Consider the following 15,306-nt stretch of genomic DNA (forward strand, 5'->3'; position numbering starts at 1 on the left):
GAGAAGGTCGCTCATTGATAATTTACACAACAAGTAGTTCTGCTCTGCAAACAGAAATAAACCGAAGTGACAGTGTAATTTAAACATAATACCCCTGTTAAATATGTGCAGTTAACTTGCTTTGCCATCTTTATTGGTATTTTTCTATAAGTTTCTACATGCATTGCCATATCGTGTCAATATACGATCTGCCTGCTTGTCTGCTTGTCTGTTTTTAGGACCCTGAGGTGGTTGGCTCAGCTGCTCCCCGCCCCGCAACCGCAGGCTCCTCACCCAACTCTCCCTTGTTGGTGCTCCTCTGCACGGTCCATTGTTCTGGGTCTGATGGGTTATGGTCAAACTAGCTGAGGTGAAATACACAACTTCTGGTTCAAACCTCAAAAATAAAATACCTATTCAAGTTTTTTTTGTCAAACGATTCATCTCCAGCAATGTTTCCATTAGGTACTCGATGGGATATTAGACCTGATATGATTCCAATTCCACCTTGTATGATAACGATACAAAGTAAGATTACATTTGTCTTGAAAAATAGGTGCTTCGGCTGTATATTTTGCTCAACAGTGAGCGCAAGCCGCATCAGCGTTAAAAGTCGGTCTGCAGCAAAACACGTTTAAATGCAGCAAACTTACTGTTGAATGAATTACGACTAAACATTATTATTGTATGGTTCCACCTGGCCCATCAGCTTTTGCTTAATGAAATACCAGTTTATGCTGTAAGACGTCCAATGAGGAAAGAAAAACATATGCTTTTATTTGGTGTGAATAGGTCAACACAGGTTATCCAACATAACATGGTGCAGCAATTTTTGGGCTCTTTAAAAACAATTGAACCTTTTAGACCTATGTCCAATTTGTTGCATTATCTTTTTATGGTGTGTCCTGCAATATTATAAAATAACTAAATAAACAAATAAAACAACACAACTTTTGAAGAGGTTAAACACTGCAGTTCTGCACTGCCTTTATTATTTTTTTGGGGCTGCTCGTTAGAGCATTGCAATGTTTATTATCTTGGATATTAACTTTTCCTTAAATTTCACCAAATGTATAGCTGACATTTTACTCAGTTTCCGTGTCGTTCTTACACCTTGTATTTTAAGGAGTTGACGTGCCTTCTTGAGATAAAAATACAATAAATAAAAACTTGTCTTTTTATTTTGAAAAACACCCCGTTTCCGGTTTCACGCTGTCCTGTCCGGCGAGCTTGACTCAGTTTGTTGGACGAGGCTGAGGGACGGGAGTGCCCCATTCACATTTACGTACAACAGCGGATCTCCCAGGAAGGACAAATTAACTGGACACGGTCGATGGAGACACATTTGTGATATAAAAACCAGCCCGGATTTATCAATTCATTGCACTAATCGGGGAAAACTATGACTCTTTTAAACGAGTGACAATTTGGGATATTGTTTTTACTTTTGTGTGCGTCTAAACCGGCCATTCATTCATTTATAAAAAAGGACCTGCACGCACCAGTCTTTTTTTAATATAAACCCGCCCTCTCTCGGTCCTTTTTTTGAGTCCTGAGCTGAGGATGGATACCCGGCTCTCTTTCCCCAGGTACCCGCTGCTGGTGCTGCTCTGCGCCCTGTCGGGGACCCGGAGCCCCGCGGCTGCAGCGGGGAGGAGCTGCGCCGACACCCGGCAGGTGTACTCAGAGAAGGGGTACAGCACTGGCACCGCTCCGCTGACTCAAATCTCCGGTAAGTCTCTGCATCTAGCCTGCGGGTGGAGATAAATTAATTACACACTTGAGACTCACGCAGAAGGGTCCCGTCTTCATCTGTCAGGAAGCATGTGCCTTATTCAAGTTTATAATAGAACATGCAAGATAGATGTCGCAGCAGAAATGTATGTGGGTCAGCATGCTCTTGTTTGTCTCAACTGGGATCCAATTACGATTCTGCACATTAAGGTCATTATAAACTCGCTGCTCACCACAAGATATTATTTATATGGCAAAATAATAGCCTGGTGACGATAGAAAAGTCACACCTAAAAGTACAAGCTTGCGAAAAACTCCGTAATAAACACCAGAGACACAACGCAGGGATATCACGTTGAGTCTTCCTCAAGAGAAATAACACAGAATGGTTTAAAACAAATTACACCCGCCCCCTCCTCCCCTCTGTGCAGTTTATATAGGATGATTAAGGGGATGAGCAAATTGCCAACACCGGTGCAACAAAGAACCTCGCCCCTAATTAGTCTTTGCCTACTGGCCCACTGTTAAATCCCTGCGTATGCCCATCGGCTCTGTTCACTGGTGCTAATCTTATCTGCTAAAGAAAAAAAAATCACAAGGATTACAAACTGTTGGATTTTGGATAATTTAGAGAGAGAGAGAGAGAGAGAGAGAGAGAGAGAGAGAGAGAGAGAGAGAGAGAGAGAGAGAGAGAGAGAGAGAGAGAGAGAGAGAGAGAGAGAGAGAGAGAGAGAGCGCTAGAGAGCTAGAGAGAGAGAGAGAGAGAGAGAGATGTTTAAAATATTGATGTTTGGACAAGTGAGGGAGCGTGTGTGTGTGTGTGTGTGTGTGTGTGTGTGTGTGTGTCTGTGTGTGTGTGTCTGTGTGTGTGTGTCTGTGTGTGTGTGTCTGTGTGTGTGTGTGTGTGTCTCAAACAGACCTGCAGCTTTACTGAAAAAAAGTCCAATTAATGAGTGAAATTTATGAAATTGCAGATCTATCTGTGATGATTTTTATCTTGTGGCAATTTAGCTCTGTGTGTGTGATTCACTGAGACAACTGCAATATTGATTGATTGATTGTGAGTGTGAGTGTGTGTGTGTTGGGCTATCACTGCCTGAGTCTTGGCTCACCGTCCCGTGGGCCAGGGGAGCAGATGGCCGGGAGAGCGAAGGATGTAGAGAGGCAGTTTAGAAATGGAAATAGAGGGATGAGAGAGGGCTAATAGTGAGACACACAGAGAGAACAAAAGAGGCCGAGGGGAACCTCGGTGAGGGTGGAGTTGGGAGAGTTTCGACTGTATTAACAGCAGCGATATTCATGCTCGACGTAAAATCCTAGAAACAAAGAATTCAAAACCTTTTCCTCATTCACGGTGCTGTTTTTTTTCTTCCTCCCCTGGTTGTCGTTTGCATATCATTACCTCTGACATATCAAAGACCCAACCTGAGCTGACAAAGAAAGGACAGATTGAAGTTGAATAATTCATGTAGGGAAATTACAATTTTCTATCACACCCTTATCTTTGATAAGATTTCCCCACAGTAACTGACAGACTGAGTGGAGTAATGGACTTTCTCACTTAAAACATCTGCTTTGACCTGATAAAAGACCCACTGATGTTATTGACAACAGGCCTTGTTTTTGGTTGCGGTAATAACAAAAACTTTATTTGTATAGCAGAATCAAACATGTTACTATGAAATTAAAGTAAGAATTTCTCCAAAGAAGTTACTAAAACAGGCATGATCCTATCCTCTTTCTCTTCTGGCCCGGTTTAACTTGTCCTCCAGGTGAGCACCTGCGGCTCTGTCCTCTGGACTACACCTGCTGCTCCAGTCAGATGGAGGAGACGCTGGCCCTCCAGAGCGAGAGGGACTTCCTCAAAGCCGTCGAGGAGAACAGCCAGTTCCTTTTGACTACGTTCACGCAGAGACACCGCAGGTTTGACGGTGAGAGACTGATTCACTATTATCATTATGTTTAATGGGTTTAAATTGGTTAAAAATATCCTTCTTCTTAAAGTGGGTACATTTGAAGGGGAAAAAAGGAACACGGCTTCTCCTTGTCTCACCCTCCTTATCTACTGAGTTAGTGGCAATGAGTGACAGCTGATTAAAACTTATTTATGATATCCGACTGCGAAGCTCCTCTCAGATGGTCGGAATATCTGAGTCTTAAAATGACCTTTGGACGCTAAAAGCACTGCAGTGCATGTATTCATGAGATCCTAACATGCTTCTTATTTATGTTTAATCCACACCCAACCCAAAAAACTGCAGAATTTCAAGAGATACTTCAACAAGTTTTGCATTGCACTTTTATACAGTTGGAGGACTTACAAGACACACACACACACACACACACACACACACACACACACACACACACTGGAGTTCACTTTCCCATAATGCAACTCGATAGCATCACAAATTGGACCCTCTCTGTCTCATTAAAACTGCACACCTCCAGTTAGTATCTCAACATTTTCTGTTATAAATCCGTAGGCGCCAGCATAGCTGAGTTCACCTAATGACATCACCATGACGTCATCAGAGTTTTTTTACTTTTACTTTCGAGGGCTTTCTCCAGAGCCACGGACGGCATTTTAAAATCATGGACTAACCATGGCCAGTCAACTGAACTTCCTGCATAAAATCGGTGGAATGGCCGTTAAACAAATGGTCAATGGGGAAACCTTCCCAGACAGCTTAAGTGACTGCGTTTCAGAGAATTCAGCCCACGTTGTCTCAAGTTCTATATGGATGGCTGCAGGTTTTCAGCAGCAATAGCAGGGAGCTGAATTAACACTTTCTCCTCCTACCTGCTGTGGACTGCTATCACCTTTTTTTCTTCTTTTCCCCTCCTCATCCTTTTACATAATGTACGTGATGAATCATTTAAAGATGAGGAAGGAGTGGGAGACTGCATATGAGTCCTAAAGTCCTAAATAGAGCAAACGTTGTTACACTCATTTACCAGGATGCAGGTTCTGATGTAACCGTCCCTATGAGCTGTTCATCTCGGAGTGGAGGGGGTGTCTGAGCACCTACGTAGAAACCTAGCTCAGATACTACACGAGAAAAAAAATGGGTGAACAATTAATATCTAATTTTTGCTTTTCCTGTCTGTGTGTCTGCAGAGTTCTTCAGAGAGCTTATAGACTTGTCCGAGAAGTCTATGAACCAGATGTTTACCAAGACCTACGGCCGGCTATTCACCCAGAATGCACACGTCTTCCAGGAGCTGTTTGTGGAGCTGCGCAGATATTATTCTGGTTAGTTTAATCACTTTATACATCCCGCTTGAATTTTATGTATTCAGTCTAATGGTCCTGGCAAAGTGCCACTAGTCGGGTTGAATTAACCACATCAAACAGTCAAATTAGGGCTTCCCGTGGTTTAGTGGTCTTAAGACACTTGGTTACTTTTTTTGCTTGCCCCCTTTCTTCTCTCGTCGCATGTTTTTCCTTTCCATCTATACTCTCAACTTTCAAACAACGCAAAATGGCCAAAAACTATATTAAAAAAGACTACATTTTTAGAGGACTTAGTTAACCAAAAGATTTGCACTGGACACCATCTGATTTGACAACTACCACATTTCACGAGACAATACGGGCCTCCATCACCTCCATGATGAATGAATCATTGCACACAAGTGTTTAAAACCAGTAAAGTTGGTAAGTACGGTAAAGTAGCTGTGATGATTCTTGTTTCAGTGGAGTGTCGTCTTATCAATCCCTGTTGTGGTAAATCCACAGCTGCTCCAGGCAGCAGAAAGGAGGCAGTATTGTCTTTTGAGCTGAATTAAAATGCAGAGAACAATTGGAGAGAGCAATAGAGAGGGAATTGGAATCCCATGGATGACTGTTTCTATTTCTGTTCCGGATCGCTCCGTTCTGGCGTGGCGGCGGCGCGCTGGCGAGTCTGTCTGCAGGCTGTTGCTGCTTAGTCAACCCGTCTTTGTCTGCCAGACAACATGTATGGCTAATTTGAGGCCGTATTGTAGACTACAGATTGGAGCGTTGCATTCTGAGAATCTGTCTGCCAATTCATTAATGCACAAAGAGACTGACGAGGATTTAAAGGAAGAAGGGACCAAAAACAAGTGAACACAACAATATTATGTTAGGGTTGTGTTTTTGATATAGATATCAAAGGTGCAACATACATTGTTTTGTGGAGGTAAATTCTTTGCTTTGATGTCATTTAAAAAAATGTGGCGATATATTTTTTACTTTATTTGATTACAATACCTTGTGTATCCCGTGCTTGCATCTGGAAGAGTAGTACATGAAGTAAAATAATTTTATACTCTTAAAGAGAGAGCTGGTTACCTCTTATATCAGACAAAGGTTGTAAGAATGGCGGTGGGACTAAATGTGGCTATTGCCTTCAAAGTTAACTACATCTCAGCCTTTTGCCAAACTGTCAAAGTTAACTTCAAGCAAGTTAGTTCAGATTTAAGATTTGTATTGCCAACAACTGCTTCTCTGTAAAATAACTAACCCGATCAAAGTATAAATAACTTTGATTAATTATCTAAGATTTGTATTTAACTTAATATTATAAATAACATGGGCCAATGCGCCTCATAGGAGCACACATTATATGGATATGGTGCTAATGCCATGCTCTTTTGTTCAGAAATCCCAACAGGAACTCCATTTTTACAGATTACATTACAGATTACAGATACTGTATGCTGACAGTTGCTCTTGTGTCATCAGGGGGCAGTGTCAGTCTGTCAGAAGTTCTCTCAGACTTCTGGTCCCGACTGGTGGAGCGAGTCTTCTCGCTGGTTAACCCGCAGTATCATTTTAGTGAAGACTACCTGGAGTGTGTCAGCAAACATGCCGAACAGCTGCAGCCCTTTGGGGAAGTGCCCCGCAGACTGCGTGTCCAAGTATGTGTCCTCTCGCTAAGAGGCCTTTGATACAGCATCATTTACAGTTATTGATTATGATTATTTGACTAACACTGTGTCTTCCTGTTTAAATTCAGGTGTCGAGGGCTTTCATTGCAGCCCGAGCTCTGTCTCAGGGCTTGGCTACCGGTCGGGATATTGTTAACAAAGCAACAAAGGTGAGTTGTCTCTTAACTGTTGTTTGGTCTGCTTTTACAACTGCATTGGCAAGATTTAAATGTGAAAAACGGAGCGCTTTATAGCCCAAATCTATAAGTGAGGCCTTTATAACGATATGCACCATTATGTATGAGAACCAACTCAAAACCAAGTTGGAGTGAGCTTCACAATCATGATACATAGAAGTAAATTAACCTCATTTTGCATTACTGCTATATTAATGCTCTGAATATGAAGAACCTTTACTAATGCGAAGTTATTCTCCTTCGACCCACTGCTTTGTGTTTCAGTTGACTGCAGACTCGGAGTGTGTGCGTGGCCTGATGCGTCAGTGGTATTGCCCACTGTGCCGAGGCCTGCCCTTCCTGCGGCCCTGCCACTCCCTGTGCCTTAACGTGATGAAAGGCTGCTTGGCCAATCAGGGCGACCTGGACACAGAATGGAACAATTTCATTGGTGGGTGTGGTTAGGGTGAACAATGCGTCCTAATACGCTGTTGTTGTTAAAAGTGGGTTTCGGGTCAGGAGCAGCACACAAGAGCCAAAGAAGCCTTTGGTCTACAGATCTTCAGGAAACAACATCATGGCCCAAACTATATTTAAAAGCCTTTTTGATTATCATTATTACAATGAGCATACCTACAAGTAGAGTAATTGTATTGCATTCATTTACTTTCACTTCCGTTCCCCCCTAATGAAGTCCTCCTTCATTAATCATTCATGCTTCTCTGCTCCTTCACAATTGATCTGTCTTCCTATGTTTCCTTTCCTATTTCATCAAACCCATATGTTCCTTCCTTTTTTTTCTTCCTTTTCATGCGCAATGCTCCCTCTTACCTTTCATGTGTACTACATTCAAACCCATTTCACCCTCATGTTCCCTTTTTATCCAACCCTTATTCTTCACACTTCTCTTCATGTTGGCTTGCTTTCTAATCTTCCAGCCTTGTAACCTCACACACAGATGTGAATCAAATCTTTTTAGCTGATTAGCCAGCAACAGATTCCAGTCACAGGAAACAATTGTCTTGATGGTTCTCCGGGTCTACAATAAGCCACCAACAATGTAGTCATAGCAAACTTTATCACCCTGTCATCTCTATTTCTGTATCTCCCGCTGTCCTCTTTCAGATGCTCTGTACCAGGTTTCAGAGAAGTTGGAGGGGCCGTTCAACATGGAGCTTGCGGCCGACTCCATCTCTGTGAAAGTGTCGGAGGCCATCATGCACATGCAGGAAAACAGCGTCAGCATCTCAACGAAGGCAAGCAAGATAGCAGAAGCAGCTGATGACTAGTGATTCTTTTAGAATTGATTGCACCTTTTGTGAGTGTACAAAGACAACTGTCTTTAAAAAAATTGCTCTCACAAGGGAAAGCTATAATCCGGATGGTTGATTAATTCTAATCTTATTAATGACAGGATTTATACACAGAGAGCATGACAGCGTTTTCAGTGTGATTACAACATGGCAGACGTCCCAGCAGCTAATCCACCAGAGACGCCCACATCTCGTGAGGAACAGGAACGCTCCTGCTATGTGGTAGCTTTAAGGAACACACAGCTCTTTCCTTCTGTGTGTGTTCGCTGCGTGTGATTGTGGAGGTTGTGGAGCACTGTGTCAACAAAGTTCGATTGCAAGTTTCCAGTTCAGTTCCAACATTTGTGCAAACTTAGACTCTGTTTTTGTGTTGTTGCTGTAAAGTTATGATTTATAATACTAACATAAATGTCAGCTTTAAAACAGCCGAGCGCATTGCATTGTCAGGCTGTTTTTGGTGGTATTAGAGAGGACACTTAAAAAGCTTTGAAACACAAAAAGAGCAACTTCTTTGTTATGGGGTGTTCCCAAAGGCCATTAAGATAAGTGTTAATGTGATGTTTGTAACTTTTTAAAATATTTGGACAGTATGGACATGACAGAAAATGAGGAAAGAAGGTTGAGGAACGGCAGGCAACAAAGAATGAATATGAGACATTGCGGTGGTTCATTGAAGGTCGCTTGACCCACAAACCATAGGGGCTGCCCTCAAATTATCCCCAAATAATGAAATGTATAATACAATGAAATTTATTGTACATTGAAATTATATAAATGTTTGTTGCACAGCTGTTTACGCTAGTTTGGCTTTGTTGTTGTTTACCTCAGGTGTTCCAGGGTTGTGGAAGTCCCAGGCCGGCACCTGGACGGTCCAAACGCTCACCCAAAGAGTCGGGGGGCAACAGGAGGCCTTTCCGTACCTACAGCCCTGAGGAGAAACCCACCACTGCTGCAGGCACCAACCTGGACCGACTGGTAAAGAAAAACCAGCCTGTGTAAACCGGCTGTTGAGCTACACATCCATTCATGTTTTAAAATATAGTGTTAAAAGGTAAAACCTGCAATATTGGATTTTTTTGTAGGTTGCTGGTCAGTTAGGGTTGAGTGAGATTTTTAGAGCTTTTTCACAGAGAAATGCTCATAAAAGCTGTGAGTGTGAATCAAAACATTTAAGTTCCGTACTAGAAAAACTCAAACTATGAGCTGGGAGATGGTAGAACTCTCCATAAAGCTGTGGGAAACAAGTGATAACTATCCATGGGTTCATCTCTACATACTCTTTTTCCATCACAAAGTAATTGGCCCCATTGTTTAAAAGAAGGAAGCTGTAAGTACTCAAACGTTGTTTTGTGCAGGTCATGTTCTTGGGTTCAGTTTGACTTTGATGTACAATTTTGAAACCAATAAAGGAAAAATGTTTGCACTGTCCATGAGTCAAGATTCAGACATAGACTGTTGCTCATCCTCTCTTTGCTTTTTGCATAGTTGCTAAGCTTGGTGCAGAAACTAATAATACAGAGTGCAGCAGTCAGAGCCCAGACAGGACTCCTGTGACCACAGAGTGGTATTGAAAGATGGAACAGGAAAATAAATGAAATGACACCGAGAGCAGAGGCGGGAGAACGAGGATGGGAGGCATTCAAATCTATTCTCAGTTTTTTTTTCTCCATAAAAGACATGAGGTTTAAGAACTGGCCCAGAAGAAGGGTCGTGTCAATTTTCGACCTTTGCCAACGTCAGCACTGAAGCTTCAATATGCTTCCTCCAGCAGCCAGACCAAACAAGGATACTTTAAAAACAGGTCTGAGTCATAACCAATTTCTTTCCGCCTCCGCGCAGGTTACCGAGCTGAAGGAGCGACTGCGGCCGATGCGTGGCTTCTGGGTGTCCCTCCCACACACCATCTGCAACGATGAGAAGATGGCCTCCGACGTCACTAATGAGGACCGCTGCTGGAACGGGCAGACCCGGGGGAGGTGAGGGGGATCAGAGTGGTTGGTGGTGTTTGGCTAGAGGTGGAGGGTGGCGGTGCACAATGGAACGCATGGAACTGAGTTTATTTCATTTTGCCACTGCCAGTCACCCATACGCTCTGTGCGTGGGTCTGCTTGCTTTTAAGCACACCAGAGACAAGCCAACAGCGAGTATCTGGACTGATGTAGAGCATGTGCAGGCATGTGTGCATGTTGCGAGAGGAAAAACACGTCTGCATAATGGATGATTTTGTGTCTGTGATGTTCCAGCTGCATATGGCAACAGTTTTATGTGAAAGTGTAAACCCACCTTAGCAGCTTTCATCACAAAATGGGACTGGAGCCAAAACAAATGTGCTGGTGTTATACTGCTATAATTACTGTGGACAAAATGATGAACATCATATGATGCACATTACAATTATTCAACGCTAAAGTGGGATAACAAAATGAATATATGTATAATATTAATTATCAGCGCTTGTTTGTATGTTAAAACATCGATAAATAAGTATTTGTGATATTTTGATATATAGTTGGTTTGGTGTCTGTTCTGTAGATATAATACAAATATAGATATATGAGTATACAATAGATATAGTTACATTCCTGGGCCACAATGCTCTACCTAAAACCTATGGTGCGTGTGAGTGCCTCACTTGCTAACTCACAGCCGCTGCGTCGCACTCTTCTTAAATAAGCGGCGCTTACTTGTACATCCGGTTACAAGTTTACAAAGTTAAATTATTGTCATTGTAAAATAGAGTTGCACAACAAAATGCACTTTGTGTCCAATATTGCAACATAAACCAAATAAAAACGTTATTATTTGTGGGGGAGTCTCACAGCCTGAGGAAAGAAGCTGCTCTGAAGTCTGCTGGTTCGGCAGCTGATTCTTCTGTATCTCTTGCCAGACGGCAGCAGGGTGAACAGGCTGTGACTTGGGTGGATTTAGTCTTTTATTACACTTTGAGCTCTTAGCAGGCTCCTCTTGCCACCAATATCACTGATGCTGGGTACCAAAGAAGTTCTGGGCGGTTTAATCGGGCACGTCCCATGCCAGTTAGTAGGCGGTTATGAGTTTCTTCACCAGGCTGGAGATGTGTGTGATGACCATATCTGGTTGTTTGTGATGCTGACTCCCAGGAACTTAAAAAAGTGTTCACTTGTTACAGCTCCATTGATGGAGACAATAGAGTCTTTGCCTCTTTTTTTTCTCCTAAAATCCAGTTTGCTCCTTGGTTTTACTGACGTTGAGCAGTAAGCTGTTCTCTGATCACCACTCTGCAACGTTGTTCATTTCCTCTCAATATGAAATCTCATTGTTATTCGTAATCCGGTTGATGAAGGTATAGTGCCATCTGAAACGCAACACGGTTCTCTTCATGGCGGGGGTCGCAGTCGTGGGTGTACAGCGTGAACAGGAGGGGGCTGAGCACACCGCCCTGTGGGGCTCCGCTGTTCAACACTTGAGTGGAGGAGGTGTGGCTGCCAGTCTGGACTGCCTGGGGTCTGTGTGTCTAGTAACTATAAGACGGAGCGCTCGGTTTCATAGAGGAAAGTGTGTTGAAGGTAGAGCTGAAATATAAACAACAATCTAATGGAGGTGTTGTTATTTTCAAGATGTGGAAGGCAGTAGAGACGGTATCCTGCGTGGATCTGTTGGCTTTGTGTGCAAACTGGTGAGAGCCCAGGCTGGATGGTTTGTATATGCTGTAGAGTCAGGGAACACTGTGAGCGATGATCAGCCGTCGCCATGTTGAGAGGCAATCGAAATGCTCCCAATCTCGTTTTATGCATATTTCTTTAAAGGCAAAATGTTGCAACTATAGTTCTTCGTTCTCTGGTCTGAGGGCACACTGGACGCTGAAATGACGCATTATCGCCTCTTGAGAAAGAAGTGGTATTTCAAGAAAGTTTGAGCCATTTCACGCCAGTTGGCAGCAGGCGACAAACAACATATGTACACATTCTTTAAACATGCATTATTTCTAATAGCCAGTAAGATTGTCGTCAATTGGAATATTACCTTTAATCTTTAATCACTAGCTTCAAGTCTTATTCAATACAGCATATTTATTTAGTAAATTATGGTCCCATTTAGAGTAAAAGAGAGACATAATGAGTTGCTTGTGTTTTATCTAATCATTGTAGATACAAAAATACACATTGTACTCTAGTTAAACCTCCCTGCTGCTATTTAAACCTACAAAGTGTGAAGCTGCCTAGCGCCACTTTGTAAAGCTCTCGGCGTGTGTGCATCCATGATGTCTGTGTGCTTGTACATGAACACTTCCATGTGTACAGGTACCTCCCAGATGTTATGGGCGACGGGCTGGTCAGCCAGATCAACAACCCCGAGGTGGAAGTGGACATTGCCAGGCCGGATGTGAGGACCAGACAGCTGATCATGGAGCTGAGGGTGGTGACCAACAAACTGAGACACGCTCAGAGTGGACAGGACATGGACTTCATGGACAGTCAGTATATCCTTATATCCTTCCTTATATCCCAAAAGGAGTATTCAATTATGCATTTAAAGAACGTATTCACAATATTTGTATGAAATGTTTTATCATGATTCTCTCTTCTTCTGGTTCCAGGTGAGGAGGGCAGTGGCTCAGGAGGTGGAGATCAGGGTGAAAGGTACAATGACGATTGGCCCGGCTATGGGTCAAATTCCCCGCCCTACAGCAAACCCCCTCGTAACCCCGCTGCTTCTGACCCTGCAAAGCCGCCTCGAGTACGAGAGAGAAACGGCTCCAAGTGGAACAGAAAACACGGTCACGAACGGGACAGATCTGCAGCCAGCCAGCTCTCCTTCTCCCTGTTTCCTTTGCTGTCATTGCCTTTCGTGGTCACTGTTGCCCCCATGTGGAGATAGCTGGTTATTACAGCCTGGAGGTGGATGAGGTTTTCTGTCAGGGTCTCAAAGCACATTATGAAGAGAAATGAAATAATTCCATTTGGTTTCACCAGCAGACAAAATACAAAACCAGGCCAAATTAGCAATAATTAAAAATCACACTTTCCAGCACAAAATAAATAGGCTGACGTGACTATTTTTCCTATTGCCACAAAAAAAGTATGACCAGGTATCGAAGATACAAATAATTCATAATGCCACGATGTTTTCGGTGCCATTTGTTCAACATTTGTTGCCCTCATCTTGGGGGCGAAGAAGAAACAAACAGCAAATGAATTGGCTCTGTGTTTGTCTGATGAAGCTCCTGGTCTAGTGGTCTGGGAGATGGAGGTTATTTGTGTTGTTAATAACCATTTAATTTAGTGAGCAAGTGATTTAACCCGAGTTTGTTTGCAGTCTTGTGTTAAATTGAGTAAATTAATTTAACTAATCTTGATTTCAGTCGGGTTGTGTTCCATTTTTCATCTTGTGGAAGTAGTAAGATTTAATTTACTCGCTTAATTAAACCTCCCCTTCTCTGCTTGGAGATTTAACAGGTCAATAGTATGACTCTTAAAACCAAACAATGTTCTATTTTGAATGTACCTATTTTGCGGTTATGAGGGGTTAATTAATGTAATATATTGATGTTTTTAATTTATTTCTAATATAATACTTCATTGTTCTTATGATTTTTAAGGCAGTCATTTTATGTTTTAAAATTAGTATTTTGTTTAGCTTTCTCTGGAAAAAAAGAAAAAATCAAGTTGTGTTTATTGATACTTTTTGTAAACGAATCATTTAAAACAATTGTTATTGAACCAATCACAACAAAACCCTTAATTATCAGACAATATTGGGGCACAAAACTGGCATGTTCAGCCTTAACCATAGATAAGTGTGTGTGTGTGTGTGTGTGTGTGCATGTGCGTGCGTGCGCATGAGAGAGAGTGTGAGTGTGTGTTTTGTTTTTTATTGTTTGTCGTATGTTCTTAATTCAAAGTTTTTATGTCATGTTGAGAAGATGTTGGGATGTTTTTTAATACGGTGCTTTTCTACTTATTTTTTTGTAAAAGCAACACAAGATGAAGAAAAGAGATTGAATGTTGAAGGAAAGCCAAATGCTGTCAAGAACTGAGATGATAACTTGTAGTTTTCATACTGAATGTGTTTCGATAAAATCAAAGAATATTCAAGAAGAAAAAAGAACTTGAGGAGTGGTCCTCCGTAGACAAAAAAAAATAGTTTTAACATTTCGGGACATGCGCTTATTCCCTTTTTTACCACTCATGTCTGTGTAGTTAATGTGAAGCTGCAGACAGCAGACTGTTAGCTTAGCTTAGCATAAAAACTTCGCCTACCAGCACCAAGAACACTAACACTTTGTCACATTTAAATCATCGTCCAAATAAAAGTGTAAAAAGAGAAATAACGGTTTTACGAAAGGGTTAATGCGCCACACTATTTCTTCTCTGTGAGCTGCTGCTAAGTTAAGAAATAGTCACGCAATGTCAAACGCAAAACTGACATTTTTGTATTTAATATTTTCTACAAATTAAACCAGATAAGTGTTCATGCCTGAGGTGCTTGGTTCCCTTTTGACCGGAGCTAAACAAGCTGCTAACCAGCTGCTCGCTCCAGCTCTTGGCAAGAAAGCTCGTAAGCGTATTTTTTTAAAATGTTGAACTATTTTGTTGAAGATGATCAATTGATTGAAACAACAAAAAAAGACAGCAGAGATGTGGATGAAGAATATGAAAAGAATGTAAAGATGCTGCAAAAGGACACTTTTTTTTTCTTTAATGAGGATTTGCAAAATTCACATGGTCGTAACATAAGTACACCTACACTCAAATGAGCTATTGCACCTGTACAAAAAACAACGAGAAGAGTTTCTTCTTTAAATTTTGTGAAACTATGTGCTTGCTACTTTTAATCACTAGCAATCGAAGTGAGTTTTTACGTTAAATGCAATTAAGGAATGAAACCCTTCAACGTCAGTATCGACCTTGTTCAAGACTTCACCACGAACACAGTATTCTGTTGCACGACGACAAATGAAAACACAGTATTTCAAAAGCAACGGTATTGTAATCATATGTGCTTTTAACGGCAGTCAGAGGAGGACGTGGTGGCTGCCGATGCTTCCTTTGAATTTCAGGTAAATTGTTCTCCAGCACAACCTCTCATCCATCCCCACAACTCGCACATTCCTTTACGGTGAAAGTATAGCACAACTTTTTTCATGTTGTAACGTTTTTTTGGTATCAAACAAGTGATATTTTTTGCTTCATTAAAAAACTCAAAAAAGTACATTGATGTGGTTTTTC

General features: G+C 41.8%; 1 protein-coding gene across 2 annotated transcripts; it reads left to right on the top strand.

Moving 5' to 3' along the window:
• Window positions 1–239: 239 nt before the first annotated feature.
• gpc2 (glypican 2) lies at window positions 240–15,277 on the top strand. Of its 2 annotated transcripts, XM_068595389.1 has the most exons (12): window positions 240–349; window positions 1,569–1,711; window positions 3,486–3,644; window positions 4,835–4,969; window positions 6,425–6,600; window positions 6,699–6,779; window positions 7,071–7,236; window positions 7,911–8,041; window positions 8,927–9,073; window positions 9,938–10,074; window positions 12,379–12,551; window positions 12,675–15,277. In XM_068595389.1, exons 3-12 carry the CDS (start codon window positions 3,536–3,538, stop codon window positions 12,953–12,955), a joined length of 1,536 nt encoding a protein of 511 aa, XP_068451490.1. In that variant the 5' UTR covers window positions 240–349; window positions 1,569–1,711; window positions 3,486–3,535; the 3' UTR covers window positions 12,956–15,277. The 2 variants fall into 2 exon arrangements, with proteins under 2 accessions (XP_068451490.1, XP_068451489.1); XM_068595388.1 differs by lacking the exon at window positions 240–349 and having other exon boundaries at window positions 1,237–1,711.
• The last annotated feature ends 29 nt before the right edge of the window (window positions 15,278–15,306 follow it).

The sequence above is a fragment of the Clinocottus analis genome, unplaced genomic scaffold (genome assembly GCF_023055335.1).
Source record: "Clinocottus analis isolate CAN_PGR_092001 unplaced genomic scaffold, fCliAna1.0.p SCAF_10, whole genome shotgun sequence".
NCBI classification, from domain to species: Eukaryota; Metazoa; Chordata; class Actinopteri; order Perciformes; family Cottidae; genus Clinocottus; species Clinocottus analis.

Bases quoted from the DNA above. Each gene is read 5' to 3' on its own strand.
- gpc2 (XM_068595388.1), top strand. From the start codon at position 1,543: ATGGATACCCGGCTCTCTTTCCCCAGGTACCCGCTGCTGGTGCTGCTC. The intron at 4,970-6,424 runs GTTAGTTTAATC...TTGTGTCATCAG, and splicing joins GCTGCGCAGATATTATTCTG to GGGGCAGTGTCAGTCTGTCA. The intron at 10,075-12,378 runs GTGAGGGGGATC...CCATGTGTACAG, and splicing joins AACGGGCAGACCCGGGGGAG to GTACCTCCCAGATGTTATGG.